Consider the following 14,898-nt stretch of genomic DNA (forward strand, 5'->3'; position numbering starts at 1 on the left):
TAGGAACAAGACTGATGAAGTGTACTTGCCTCACATATGAGGAGCCCCAACCATGTGCCCATGAGCCTACCTGTTTCAGGCTTACATATTTTAGGAAGTCAGCCAACCTTCTCAAAGGCTGAAGATGCTCACTCTCTCAGACCTACCCTCTGCAGCCTGCTGCTTCCCCAATTCTCCTTTCTTGAGGGGAATCCTTCATGTTTCCTTAGAGAAAGCTACTGGTCACTCTGCAGTGAATTCTGGTGACTTCCTTCTCCATCTTTTCAGGAAGGGAATTTTTAGGGTTTATCCATGCAATATCTGGGTCTGGTCCCTCGGTCAAGTTGAAATGAAACAAAACAAAATGAAATTAAAAGAAAAGAGAAAGACAAACAAGGAGAAAAAGGGAGAGAGAGAGGGAAATAAAAAGAAAGGAAGAAAGAAAGAAAGAAAGAAAGAAAGAAAGAAAGAAAGAAAGAAAGAAAGAAGGAAAGAGAGAGAAAGAAGGAAAGAGAGAGGAAGGGAGACAGGAAGGAAGGATCTCTAGCCTAAAAGTCAGTGAAAAAACAAGAAAAAAGATTTATCAAGGCCTCTGGGGGTTAAGCAAAAAAAAAAAAAAAAAAAAGTGGCACTGAACAATCCAGAGCAAAATCCCACAGCAGACTTCAAGAGCTGTCCATTGTCGCATATAATTTTGTATCAAGTCAGAAGATAAAACGTTTTTTTTTAATTCTATAACACATTTATTTATGCACTGCACACATCGAGGAAGCATGGAGTCATGGAGATTAATAGGATAGCTACTTAAAACGGCAAGAAAAGGAAAAAAAAGACTCACCGTGGACTGTGTCTGTGCCATGTATTCACCCTCCATTTTATTCAGACGCACGTTTGTGTCCTCGAGCAATTCTTGAATATTTTCCGTGTGCCGCTTTTGAAGATCAAACTTTTCCTTTTCCATTTCTGCGACAGCATTGTGGAGCTACACAGTGAATTCAAGAAGTGACTCTTTTACTATTATTAAAGATAGAAGAGACTACTTTGCAATTCAGAAAAAAAATGTTTTCTTATATTTCTCTATTTATTTGGTCCTGAACAACAAAAGATATAAAACTCATAAATAAACATTTGAAGTAAAGATATATAGAGCATGATTAATAAACAGTTTTTTTCGGGATCCCTGGGTGGCGCAGCGGTTTAGCGCCTGCCTTTGGCCCAGGGCGCGATCCTGGAGACCCGGGATCGAATCCCACGTCGGGCTCCCGGTGCATGGAGCCTGCTTCTCCCTCTGCCTGTGTCTCTGCCTCTCTCTCTCTCTCTCTCTCTGTGACTATCATAAATAAATAAAAAATTAAAAAAAAAAAAAAAAACAGTTTTTTTCATGGTGCCTGGGTGGTTCAGTCGGTTAAGCATTCAACTCCTGACTTTGGCCCAGGTCATGATGTTGGGGTTGAGAGATAGAGACCTGCATCAGGCTCCATGATCAGCAGGGAGTCTGCTTGAGATTCTTCCTCTCTCTCTCTCTCTCTAAAATAAATAAATCTTTAAAGAAAAAAGAAACAACTTTTTTCTTCACTTCCCTGAGCTGAAAATTTTAATGAATAAACAAATATTAAAGGGAATTATCTACTTCAGGTAGAAATAGTAAATAAATCGTACAGATAACACAATGCCTCAGCTAAACAACACTAGTATTTGCCTGAAAATCAGGAAATAGAAATACTTATAATATTGTTATTGACTAGGAATATTATCTCACTGCCAAGATTTTCATCCCATTTGCACAAAATTTTGTATAAGAGTAATGTTAAAAATGTTTTTCCTTCACCCTAACCCCTGACAAGAAACTATTTTTACCCATTCCATAATCTATACAAAAGTAGATTTAAAGATGTCATTTATAAATCAAATAGGAAAAGAGTTCTCTAAGTAGAACTGTATACTACCTGTCGTCTTGTATATAGGTCTTTATGAAGATAATGTATCCATCATTTAAATGGATGAAACAACAAAATATCAATTTAAGGTAAAGAAAACATGGTTCAGTGGCTAGCTTTCAAAGGGCGTTAAAAATCTGTTCCCAGCCTGGGGGCATTCCCTCACTTATCTTAATGAAAGTGAAATTCTGAGCCTAACTCCTATCCTCTACCACCAACCTCCTCACCCCTACCCCCACCTCCACTCCCCACTCCACCTCCAACCCAGCACCTAACCCCAGGCTCACTCAACTGGGGCAGGGGTGGGGGCACGAAGTCAAGAAGAGTTTAAAAGATTTGATTAACCCATTCATGACTAGGAGAGACACATGCATGTAGATTCTGATTTGACTGAGAAGATACTGAAAGAACAGGGAAAACCCTGAGAGATGGTAGGAACTCGAGGCAGAATGCAGTCAGTAATTGAGCCCATTACTGGGAAGAGCCTCAAGAACTTTTCTCATTTCTAGGGGAACAGGAAGAGTGGCTCAGCAACAGCCACACAAAAGAAGACCCTTGGGTTTCACAAATTTAACATATGCAGTTTGGACTTTTTTTTTTTTTTTTTTTTTAGTTTGGGCTATTTTTGAGTGGTCCCCAAAATCCCTGATATGTTGTGTTTATATTTTTTGCCAAAGTCTGTTTTAAATTGGTGTAATAATGTCTGATAGTCAAAGGTCAGTCTCTTAGCTGGCACATGAATGTAGCTAAGCCCACTGCACCTAAATTTCAGTGCTGTTGACTGACATGATCGAAAGGGTCACTTAGCATTTTGTGGCTTTAATCATGTTGTAGTGGTTTGTTTGTGGTCTCCCAGAGGTCCTAGGACATATGCCTACCAAAAGTTACAAATCTACTATATCTAGTCATCCATTAGTGCCTTTGGGATTCTCAGGTGCATCCCACAATTGATTTACACGGGGACTGTGCCTGCTGAAGCCGAAGGTGTGTCTATAAGTCAGAGTTATTTCATCAAGGGAATTTATAGTTAAGACTGCAAGGGTAAACATGATACCAGCAGAAACAAGTATGCTCTAATTTGGCTGATACTTTTGAGGATCAAACAGGTGTATGTAGTCTAATAATCTGACTGGAGATGACTAATACTCCAGTATTCATCCAGAAATTTTATTAGTATCTACCACATACAAGGCATAATACATCACTGAGAGCTTTCCCAAACCTACCAATGAATTGGAGTCCAGGCAACTTGGTTGGGAGGCTTTAAAGGGCAAATATTCCCCTGAGTGATATACTGTTTTAGCAGCAAATATTTGTCATGCTCTGAAGTACAGACCTTGCTAAGGTTTATTAAGCCATCAGGATGCCACCAGAGCACTGATAATGAGGAGATCTATACATTTTTTTAGTCAGGGTTTGGCAATGGGTACAGGGGATGCAGAAGGCCCTCCCCGCATCCTACATATGGACACCAGCATCCTATATATGTACATTTGACCATGTAGTTGCCTCATGCTAGAAGGGACCCAGAGAAAACAGCAATCTGTCTAAATAGATGGGGGAAGTACTGTAAAAGCCCACAGGTTAATGGTGTAGCCACTTTGGAAAACAGGCAGTTCCTTGAAATGTTAAGCACAGAATTACCACGTAACTCAGAGATTCCACTACTAGGTATATACCTGTGAAATGACAGAAAATTACATATATTGGTCTGTGCCCCCACTTCATGGCACAAAGCTAAAATCCTTGTAATGTCCTAAGTAATAAGAGTACTAGGAGCATCTTTTGTTCTAATATTTGGTCTTTGACCCTGGCTCCTGATTTAGAGATCCTAAATCCCGTAGAACTTCCTAGGTGAAAGAAGTCTGTGTGGTTCTAATAAGGTGACTTTTGATGGGCTCCTGGGATGGGGGCTGGTGATCTAGATGGTCAAGCCAGATTAGAAGCTTGTAACTTTCAGCCCTACTCCCCACCCTCTAGGAAGGGAAGAGTAGCTGAATATTAAATTTACTGTTGCTCATGCCTGCATAATAAGGCCTCCCTAAATATCCTAAAAGTTTGGGATTTGGAGGGATTCTGGGTTGGTGAACACATGAAGGTACTCATGTGAGAGTGGTGTGCCAGGACAGGGCATGGAAATTCTCTGCCCCTAGCCCTGTGTATCTTTTCATCTGGTGATTTATCAGTATCTACTATTACATCCTTTATAATAAAATAATGAATGTAAGTAATGTTTCCCTAAGTTCTGTGAGCTATTCCAGCAAATCACAGAATCCAAGAAGGGCTTCTGCTACTACTATATATAGCTGTTTGGTAAGAAGTACAGGCAACAATCTGGGACTTTTGATTGACATCTCATGTGGGATTTAGCCCTTATCTTGTAGGATCTGACACCAACTAAGTCTAGGCAAACAGTATCAAATTTAGTTGAATTACAGGACATCCAGTTGGTATCCAAGAAAATCGCCTGATGTGTAGAAAACCCACATATATGGAGTCAGAAGTATTATGAATATATGAGTGAAGGAAAACATAAGCAGTGTTTTTCCCCAAACAATAGCCAAGAGAAATGAAAACATATGTTCAGACAAAAACTTGTACATAAATTTTCATAGTAGCGTTATTCATGATATCCAAAAAATGAAATCAATTCAAATGCCCACCAACTGATGAATGGATAAACAAAATGCAGTATATCCATTCAACAGATTATTCAGCTTTAATGCTGACTGAACTCTTGATTCATACCACAACATGATGAAACTCAAAAAAAACATGGTAAGTGAGAGAAGTCAGTCACAAAATGCCACATGGCATGTGATTCTATAAGCAAAACTCTAGAGACAGAAAGTAGATTAGTGGTTGCAAGAGGCTGGAGGAAGGGGAAACAGAAATTGACTGGCAATGGGTTTCTTTCTAGGGTGACAGAAATGTCCTAGAAATTAGATAGTGATGATGGTCACACAACCTTGTAAGTATAAACCACTAAACTGTACCCACATTTTAAGAGGATGAATTTTATGGTATGTGAATCATAATTCAATGTTTCAATGTTTTTAAAGGCCCACACATTAGAAAGAACATGACAGTCAGATAACTGGGAAAGTTCCATGAAACTAGTACAAAAGTACAAGTGTAGTGACAGAAGGTGAGGCTTGAAAGAGACAGTCTCAGTTATGAAGAGCCACATAAATTTCCCACTGCGAAAACCACTGGAGTGATTTAAACATGGTGGTTAGGGAAACCAGATATGTGTTAGAAAGACCATCAGTGTGGTGTATTATTACGGGGCATCGACTAAAGAGGTGCAGAGAGTCCAGTTAGAGCAAATATAGGAAAGGGTGATCGTCTCTGGAACTAGAGAGGAAACAGCGGTGAAAAACAAAACAAGTAGAGTGAACAAAACAAGTAGAATTTAGCAAGTCACTGGATGTAATAGGTAAGGCAAAAAGAAGAGTCTAAGCAGCTGGGCAGATAGCATTGCCACAGGGAAGAGGAAATCAGGGAAAAGCCCTAGGAGGAGATCATTTTAGCAACAAAGGAAGAAAATGAGGTTTGGAGAGAATGATGAGATTCAGGTCAAGGAGAGATCTTAACTAGGTAGTTGTATAACGGACTTGGAATAAAAAAGGTGGGATGGAGATTTCTATTAGGGACATTATGGAGTACATGCACACACGGGCACAAGCATACACACATGCACACGCACACACACCATACACCCATGTGTATAAATATACATGCACATGTATGCACACTCATACCACCTGTCCATGTAGATGCTTAATAATTTTTTAACAAATAACTACATAAATCACAAAGCACATCTATCATCTGCTTATTAATTTTTGGTACCTATCTTGCACCACATTTTCTCTCATATTTACATGCAGTTGTACTTCATAAAAAAAGACTTTCAATCACGTTTGCAGAACATTCATATCCACTAATTATTAGGCAGCTGTAAGAGAGACTTGTTAATCCAACTGAAGAAATAAAATGTATCCTTGAACACAGCAGACTTTTCCAATACTTGGCAATTTAAACTGAACTAGGGAATTCAGGCAAAAGAAGGAAGGGGTCCTGCTATATACACAATGCACCTGCAACAAACACAAAAATATGCCAGATTTATAGAATACATAAAACCGAAAAAAGAGAAAGAGGAAAAAAACACAGAAATTGACAAAATAAAATCAGAAAAGAGATCACTCTATGCATCCTAATATATCTGCAGTGTACTTCCCAGACTCATCCTAAAGCTGCCATCACCAGGACATATTTCAGACCAACAGTATCTGCTTGGAACGACACTTGTAACTGTCAGTAAAATATTTTGAATTCAGACCATAATTAAGAGAAATATGAGTTAACAATATGAGTTATCTTTATGATAGAATACCTCAAAAGAAGTGACATACCTAATTTATTTTAAACACATATTGTAATTTGAACTAATGGCTAAGGGCTCCTAAGTGAAAGTACTATATGACTATGTGAGATTCGTAAATAAGAAGTATTTTTATTACATTTCTCTTGGCACTACTAAACTATATGAAAATATTTTTCTTAATTAAATTAAATGCTTCTCCAAGAATAACCCATCCACTACTGATTTTGTTTACATCAAAAATAAGTTTATACTATAAACATTGTGTTATCTGAAATTTCAGAAAAGAAATGATCCAGTGGCCTAAGTCCAAAATTAAAAAGGTAAAATTTCCAAAAATTATCTTACTGCTTTTTCCCTAATTTTTCTTAAAATCCATATGCTATAACAAAAAATTCAGAAAATGAAATTAAAGAATTAGTCAAAAGTAAATTTTCTAAGTGAAAACTACTTTATAAGCCATTAGACTAGAGAAAATATACCAAAACATGAGCAGCAGCTATTTCTAGACAGTTGGTCTTAAATTTTAAGTTATTTTAATTTTCTTTTTTCATGCTTTTCTGTATGTTCTGTAAACATTCATTATTTTTATAATTAAATATATTACTTTGAGGCATAAACCTTTGTATTTTCCATCATTATTTTATTTTATGACGCTTACCTTTTTTTCCCAATCATTATTCAGAGATTCTGTACTCTGTTCACACATCTTTTTTAGCTCCGTAATCTGGTTTTCTTTGGTTTCTCTGATAACTTGACAGTCACGTATAAGGGTCTGAACTGTCAAAAATGATGGAAACATAGTTAAGCCAATTCTAGCTACCTCATAAGAGTCTGATGACAAAAAATATGGTTTAACAGTTAACAGATAATTTCATTTTCTGCCAGTCTTCTCAATTGTCTAAAGTATCTCTTAGTCCTTCCTTCCTCCATTCCTACTACCAAAGCCTTGGTTGAATCCATTATTTATCACTCTGTAGGTGATTTTAACAGTGTTCTGACCTCCATATCATTCTCTCCCAGTGGGTCCTCCATTGCTCTGAAGAGGACCTTCTATAGCACAACCCCAGAACCGTTACTCCTAGACTTGAAATCTTTCTACAGCTTCCCTCACCTAAAAGGTAAAAGCCAAAAATCTCTAATATGGAAAACAATTCTACATGATGTGACTACTTCCTGGCCATATCTCTCACCACCTCCGTATTTTTAACCTTGTATTGTAAACACACCAACCTATCTACAGCTTCCTGAGGCCACATTCTTTCACTGCCTAACTGTGATCATTTATTATGTGGAATGCCCATCCCTCCCTTGTTAAAAAACCCCTACCTATCCTCAGTTGCAACTCAAGGATCATCTTCTTTATGAACTATTCACCAACCAGATTTCTCCCTTGCAGAGACAGGAAGAAACTCCTCTTTATCCCCAGGGAACCTCATCTATTTCTCCAATAAATCACTTATCACTTTTAATATGTTACAATGGTTTACTTGCCTAACTCCCAAGGAGAAAGATATCTCAACTTTTTATCTGCAAGGCATAACAAACACTACCATACAGGCAAGTACTCAAAAAGATATATCCTGAATACAGATGAAGAAACCCATCATTTCAATATATCATCACTCCTAGATACATTAAAATCATTGCCAAGGTTTATGTTACTGAAACAAAATAGGCTTTAAATTGTATAAAACATTTTCCTTATAAATCATCTAGATTTCTATCTTCTTTTTTAAAAATGCTTTGAATTACTGCTGATTTAAGTGAAAATTTGTTTAATATATTCATGTAAAATAAATTCTGGAGGGTAAAGTAAATTCAGTTGTATGTTTGCTTGAATGTACTATTTTCCTAGCTTACTGAACATGTTCCTCACTTACTATAAGATTGCAAAATTTTCATAAACATTTACATAGAAACTTCTTTCACTCATGTATCTCAACTATGTAACACAGGAGGGAAACAGGCAAATGATCCAAGCTAACCATATAGTCTTTAGCACCTACAACATTTTACTTCACAATTCCAAAATTAAAACTAAGATCTGTTTGCAATTCAAAAAGTCTTAGGAAATATTATTTTTAAACCTTAGGCATGTTTAAATTGCCTGGTTTGAATCAGAGTAAGAAACGAAAACTTAGAAAAAAAATTTTAAATATTTTTGTAGCCACTGATATTTGGCGAAAGAACCTGAACAAATTTCTAATTACTCCCACCAACGTTTAAGGCTGGAAATAAACCTAAAAATATATATTTTATTAATTTACTTGTATATGTAATTGCCACCCTATATTTCAAGGGCATTACCATCCTCTCAGATACATTCAGGCTTGGTGGTTTGGGAGAGAGCCAGTAAGTTCCATATGGAAACCCTAAACAGAAACCTCTCCCATCGCCTATACCTTACCTTCACCAAATCCTCCAAAATATCTTCTTCACTTCCACTCTCACTACCCTCCTCACCCTCACCATCATTTAGGCATTCTAGGTCCTTATCACCTCACATGCAAAGTCACAGAAACATGGAAGCAGAACATCCTTGAGTTGGAAGGGATTTTATACCTCACCATTTTATAATGGTTAAGCCATGGCCCAGAAATTTCCTGATGTCATATAGCAGACACTGAAACAGCAGAACTGGGATTAGAGCCCATGTTTCTAATAAGTAGAATGCATTCTCTCTCTTTTTCTTTCTCTCTCTACCCCACCTCCATGTTGCTTTTATTATAACAAACTAGAAACAAGCCTCACCTTGTTTGGCACACCCACCGTTAACAGGCTACTTTCCTAAAACATGAGGTCCTAAAGCTCACCTCTCAAAAATCTTCTCTGACTTCCCAACATCTACAGGTAAACTTGAAACCTCAAAGTCTGAAACTCAAGGTCATGGTTAAGTCAGGCCAAGTCCCATGTCTAGTCCTTTTCAATCTTCCTAATGGTATAGGATATCCACTCGAGCCCAGCGGTTCAGCAGCATCCTCCCCATACCTGACAACACAGTATATACCTATCCCTGTACTCGAAACTCTTCAAACTAAACAAATCTGACAAAACTTTTAAAGTTCCTTTCTCCAAAACATATTTTCAACATTCACTCTCTCTGACCACTGTTGCATTTCAATTTTGTAACCTACAGTCATAGTCGATTTTACACTTGATTACATGCTTTCTCTTCCTTCGTAATGAAAGTATAAAGGGGGAATACTTTTTAAATGTTTGTTCTGTCAATCACAATGCCAGCATATACCACAAAGCTTAAAGTAGATAATTAATGCATTGAATTTTATTAGACCAACAGGAGTAATTTCCCTAGACTTCCCTGTGAAAGCCAGTAAGCTCTAATCTATAACCCACCCAGGGCAGTTCCAGTCCAATAAGGAGAGAGAGCGTTAAGAAGAGGGAGGAAGAGTGACAGACTCATCCAACTCCTTAACCAAACCAACTACCACTACCGCCACCACACACACACACACACCACACACCATGTGCGTACATACACACACACAACATATGCACATATACACACACTACATACTCCATATCCCACATACCTACACATTCACATACACACATACCATACACATGAAATACTCCATATCCCACATACCCCATGTACCCCATATGCACACACACACCATACACACATATACATACACAAATCACATACTCCATATCCCACATACATATATACACACACCACATTATCATACACACCACATACCACATACACACACCCACACACACCTACCCCATGTACCCCATACACACACATACACATCCATATATACACATATCCCACACCCCATACATATACGCACATATACACATACCACCTGCACATACACATCACACACACATCACACCACATGCCTTCATACACACCCACACAGTTTTTCCTCATACATATGAAAATCCACAGAAATATCCCCATGTCAGAAATAAAATTTTACTTTATATAGCCAATAAAATAAAATGCGAATGCTTTTTAAAAACTAATGTAATAAAACATCACCTTTCATTTCAAGTTTTCTAATAGTCTCCTCCATTTCATATTGTTTCTTTTTGTATAAAGTTTTCAATTCTTCTATTTCATTATTCTTTCTTTCTAAAATCTGCAAATGAATTTAAAATGCTTTAGTAAACTATTTTTTATACATAGGACACATAACTTTTTAAAACAAGCACAATATTTTTTGCAAGTCTATCTCAGCTAATCCCATTAATGGTTTCCCAAAAAAGATGTAAAAATTATATTTTAGTGCATTGAGGAAATATCAAATACAATAATTGATTACTGAAAGAAATATGTTATCAGCTTCCAATTCTAATGTATCAATTCTTGAGAATCTAAATAATAAATTAGGTGAGTCTCTAAGATATAATTCCGAGATTAAAGTGTCATAAGGTAGCAAAGAGAAACCATCAGAAAATTGGCATGTTGGCTCAGCAAAATCCCCTCCCCACTGCACTGGGACAGAACATCTTCAGATGAGTGGTCCCCTGGATCCTCCCTCTGGTGTCCTTTCTTTTTCACGCATAATAACAAGAATCCCAGATACATGGGAAGATGTGCTATAATAAGCTTCTTTTATATCTAGCTCTGCTATTATGAATCAAAAAATAAGTTCAAAACAAGCCAAAAATTGCATGAATTTTTTACATCATTAATTGTACTATGTCAGAAGTTTTAAATGAATCATTTTATAAGATTAAATCATGATTTTATACTTCTAAATATATCTACACACACGTATCCCCCCCCCAAAAAAAATAGAGAAATAACCAAAACATAGTAGCCAGCAAGTAGGACAAAAAATGTGCTAACAAAGGGGAAAAAAGAAAACCAAATTGAGGCAGAAGTATGAATATCCATTTTTCTTATGGTTAGAGTATATTTCCTATACACCCAAATTCAGCTTTAAAAAAAAAAATGGCAGAAAAAAATAAATTAAAAATTTTTGTTAAATGGCAGGAGGCATTATTCACAAACATCTAACTTTTTCTTAGTGCTTTTACTATCAGTAAAAGTTTTAGTTCAAACTCTAAGAATGATTGGTAAATAAGAAAAGGAGCTAGTTTGATCCTAATGTTCATAAACAAGCATAAAAAGAAAAAATGTCCACAAAAAGATAAAAAACTCTAATTTTGTTCCTCCCCAATTTCTGACACTTAGAAAATGCCATCCAAGCAACAAACCGATGAATATACTTTCCAAATCTGGCATAAGGTCAAGGATTTTATTTATATTTTACCTGACGTTTCAAACTAGCTGCATTGCTTTCTTTTTTCACGCAGAATTTATTTTAAAGAGGAATTCCTGGAAAGAATTTTATTATTAAATGTTTTTCTTAGAATAGATTTTTGTAACGGACATACCAAGGAGCCTATTTCAAACTCTATTACTATGATTTTTCCAAGTTTATTTTTATACTTGTTTATCTTATACATCACTAGATTCTATTTCATTTGGATATACATTATGTTATATTAAAGTTACATTATAAATCTCTAACATATTTGTGACATAGAGCTGTTTTTATCTATCCAATTTAAGCTAAGGTAAAATTCTAGTAAGAGCAGAAAGTAATACTGGCCTTTAAAATGTGAATGGGAAAGAAAGAAGAAGGAAAAGGATTCAATATTTTTCTCTTTCTAATTTTCAATCCGTGGTTTCCCTCTTGTTGCTTTGAAAGAAAAGGAGCCAAATAGGCACCTGACTAAATATTAATATATTTTCAGCTTTTGAGAAAGTGTGGATATGTGATGTGTGGCCTCAAGTCTCTGCCACCATCTCTGTCACTCAGTTTTGTGAGGCAGGATCAGGCTTCATTGTGAAACAGTAAATGCCAAGTTTCTATTTGGATTGATCTTCATGTATTAAATATGTAAAAACATCACACAACTTTTTAAACAATACTAAAATAGACTAACATTCATTCAAATTCCAAGTAGGATAACTATAAATTGCTTATTGGTGCTGTGCCCATTAAGAAAAATAAGTTTTCTTTAAAAAAACAAATTGAAACATTAAAAGGCATAAATTCCAATGAACTACTGAAAAAAGAAGCCTACATTCAGTGCTACCATCATGATACATGCAGTCTATACCAAACAGAACTAAATACAAAAGTTCCTTTTCTAATTAAAAAGAAAATGTTAATTTCCAGAAACCCAAAAAAGTATCAGACTAAAACAAACACTGGTGTTTACAGCTGATGTCTTACTTCAGCTTTTACAAAAGGTAATAATTACAGACTGTAAGTCCAGCCTTCAAACATCAGAGGAAGAACTAACAAACAATGCAAGCTATAAGGATATTTACTTAAATACATTTGTTTAGAAAATGAAGTTTACAGGTCAGCTTTGCCAAATTATTAATTTAACCAATTCCATTTATAGCACAGTTATAAGTACATAAATAAATGGATGGTGGGATGATGGTCACAAGAGCTAGACTATTCTGAGTATTCAATATTAATACAAGAATATTACAGCAGATACCCTACCTTCTGAACATCGGCATCATGTTTCTGCTGCAGTTTAAGCTTCTCCTCATGACATTTAGCTTCCAACATTTTTGTTTTTATGTCCAACTTCAAGAAAAACATTTTAAAGGTGTTATTAACATACTTTTTTTCCCTTTGGCAAAAGCACACAATTAAACTAAAATAATTCCCGATGTGAGAGTATCACTTTCCACTTTTTTCTTATAGTCACTGGTCTAGCGATCACATCATTTCACCAACACATTGGTGACATTCTTTGCTTACTTCCAGGCTAATTTTCAAATACATTTCACTGGAAAGGCAAAACTGAGACTACTAAATACAGATTCAGCAGTTATCCCCCCTCCTGCCACCCCTCAAAAGAAGTTATTTTTGCTAAATCCCAAAGTAGTTCAGCCTTTGTTTACTATTTTTGAGTCTCTATTTAACCTTTTTACTGTTTTATTCTCATATCTACATGCTCATTAAAACTACTCTTATTTACCTACATACTTAATTATGACAAGTTGAGAGTGGATGTCCACAATTATGGCATATTACTGATAATTACACATTTCTCTTAATAGATCTTCCGTTCTATCTCCTGGAGTCGTAGATTCCAACTACTTCAAGGAAGTAACTTGATCTCCTTTTGAGCATTCATTAACAACCCCTATCCTTATCAAACCAATATCTACTGTACCAGTGTTCTAAGCAAAGCCAGTCAAAAATGTAACCAATCCTTGTAGATAATAACCGGCACAACTCAGAATTAAAATAGTGGCAGGTTTTAAGATGAATAACATGAAATTGATTATCTCAAATGTAAAAGTTTGGGAGCATCTGATGCCCTTACCCTTTGAAAGAATATATACACTAGAGTCTGACAGACTTCAATTCTATTGCGAATTCTCCTCCCACTACATTAACTATTGTGACTTTGGGCAAGTCACCATTTCGAGACTCTATTTCCTCTCCTGCTAGTTAAGATTAATTATCCTTACCTCAATGAGCCGTGAAGCTTATTTTAATAGTATCATTTAAGTAGCTACATTTAGAACACTACATGGCACAAAAGTAGGTACTCAAAAAAATTAGTCTACAACCTTCAGGAAAATTTTCTTTTAAAATAATACAAATGTACTGTCAAAATACTCTCTTGAAAATGTTTGAAACACTTTATATTTTTCAATTGCTATTTCAAAAAAGTAATGAATCTGAACTTAAGATAAACATGCATGATCAAATCAACATAGTAAAATGAAATTTAAACTTTTACAAACAAAGTTAACACAGTCTCATGATGTTTTAAAAACACTGAGCGGTGGAGAGGGCAGCAGTCATCCATTTACTACACAAAAGGAAGAAATACTTAATGATTCCATTCTTTTGCCTCTAACTCCCTTTGTCACTTCTTCCTCATTCTAGCAGAAAGGGGGCTGGGTGATCTAAGTCTACATGAAGATCCTAAACAGAAGCATTTTAGGACTCTATTGAAAAATAAACTCAAAAAGCAATATAAGCAAGCTGGGCATATACAGGAGACAGAATTCATTGCCATATATTTCCACAACACCTTCGAGAGAATTTGTCATACCCTGGCTTCTGAGGATCAGCCTTAAATGCCATGGAACTATGTAGCCATAACCCAATCCACCTCCTCCCCATCTGTCCCACTTTTCAATCCTGGTTGACCAGATTAGGAATAAACACCTGACATATGCTTAACCAATCCATTAGTTGGAGAATAATCATTCAAATGCTCTCTCTTAAGAATCTGAAACTAGAATAGCAAGTTAGCAACTTTGAGGAACAAATAAGTTCTAGAAGGGCAGGAACCAAAAGAAAGCAGATGAATCCATTATACAGAACACAGCAAAGCACATAACCAACACCGCAAAGACTAGAAGCCACACAGCATCTGAAATATTCACTAAGCAAACTCAGGCCCTAATAGTCTCCATGACACTAGGCATATTTGAATTTGAAGGTTTTTGTATTCCTTTTTATTTCAGGGAAGCTTGATGGATCTCTGTTCTTGCAACCATAGAGATATGTCTAAATTTGATTTTTCTGCTATAATTTTTGCTTTAGTATAATATTA

At 36.0% G+C, this 14,898-nt stretch overlaps 1 protein-coding gene across 9 annotated transcripts in view; it reads right to left on the reverse strand.

The window, feature by feature from the left end:
* Positions 1–14,898, reverse strand: part of CEP112 (centrosomal protein 112) — a 401,294-nt gene that overhangs the window by 313,562 nt on the left and 72,834 nt on the right. For all 9 annotated transcript variants that reach the window (XR_007412846.1, XR_007412847.1, XM_049113963.1 and 6 more), the window contains 4 exons: positions 12,816–12,902; positions 10,322–10,421; positions 6,968–7,086; positions 818–961 (listed from right to left, as the gene is read on the reverse strand). Coding sequence is in view for 7 of the 9 variants with exons in the window: in XM_049113963.1 (XP_048969920.1) it covers positions 818–961; positions 6,968–7,086; positions 10,322–10,421; positions 12,816–12,902 (450 nt within the window). In the remaining 2 variants the exon portion in view is untranslated. The remainder of the gene's footprint in view (positions 1–817; positions 962–6,967; positions 7,087–10,321; positions 10,422–12,815; positions 12,903–14,898) is intronic.

This window comes from Canis lupus, chromosome 9 (genome assembly GCF_003254725.2).
Source record: "Canis lupus dingo isolate Sandy chromosome 9, ASM325472v2, whole genome shotgun sequence".
Lineage (NCBI taxonomy): Eukaryota > Metazoa > Chordata > Mammalia > Carnivora > Canidae > Canis > Canis lupus.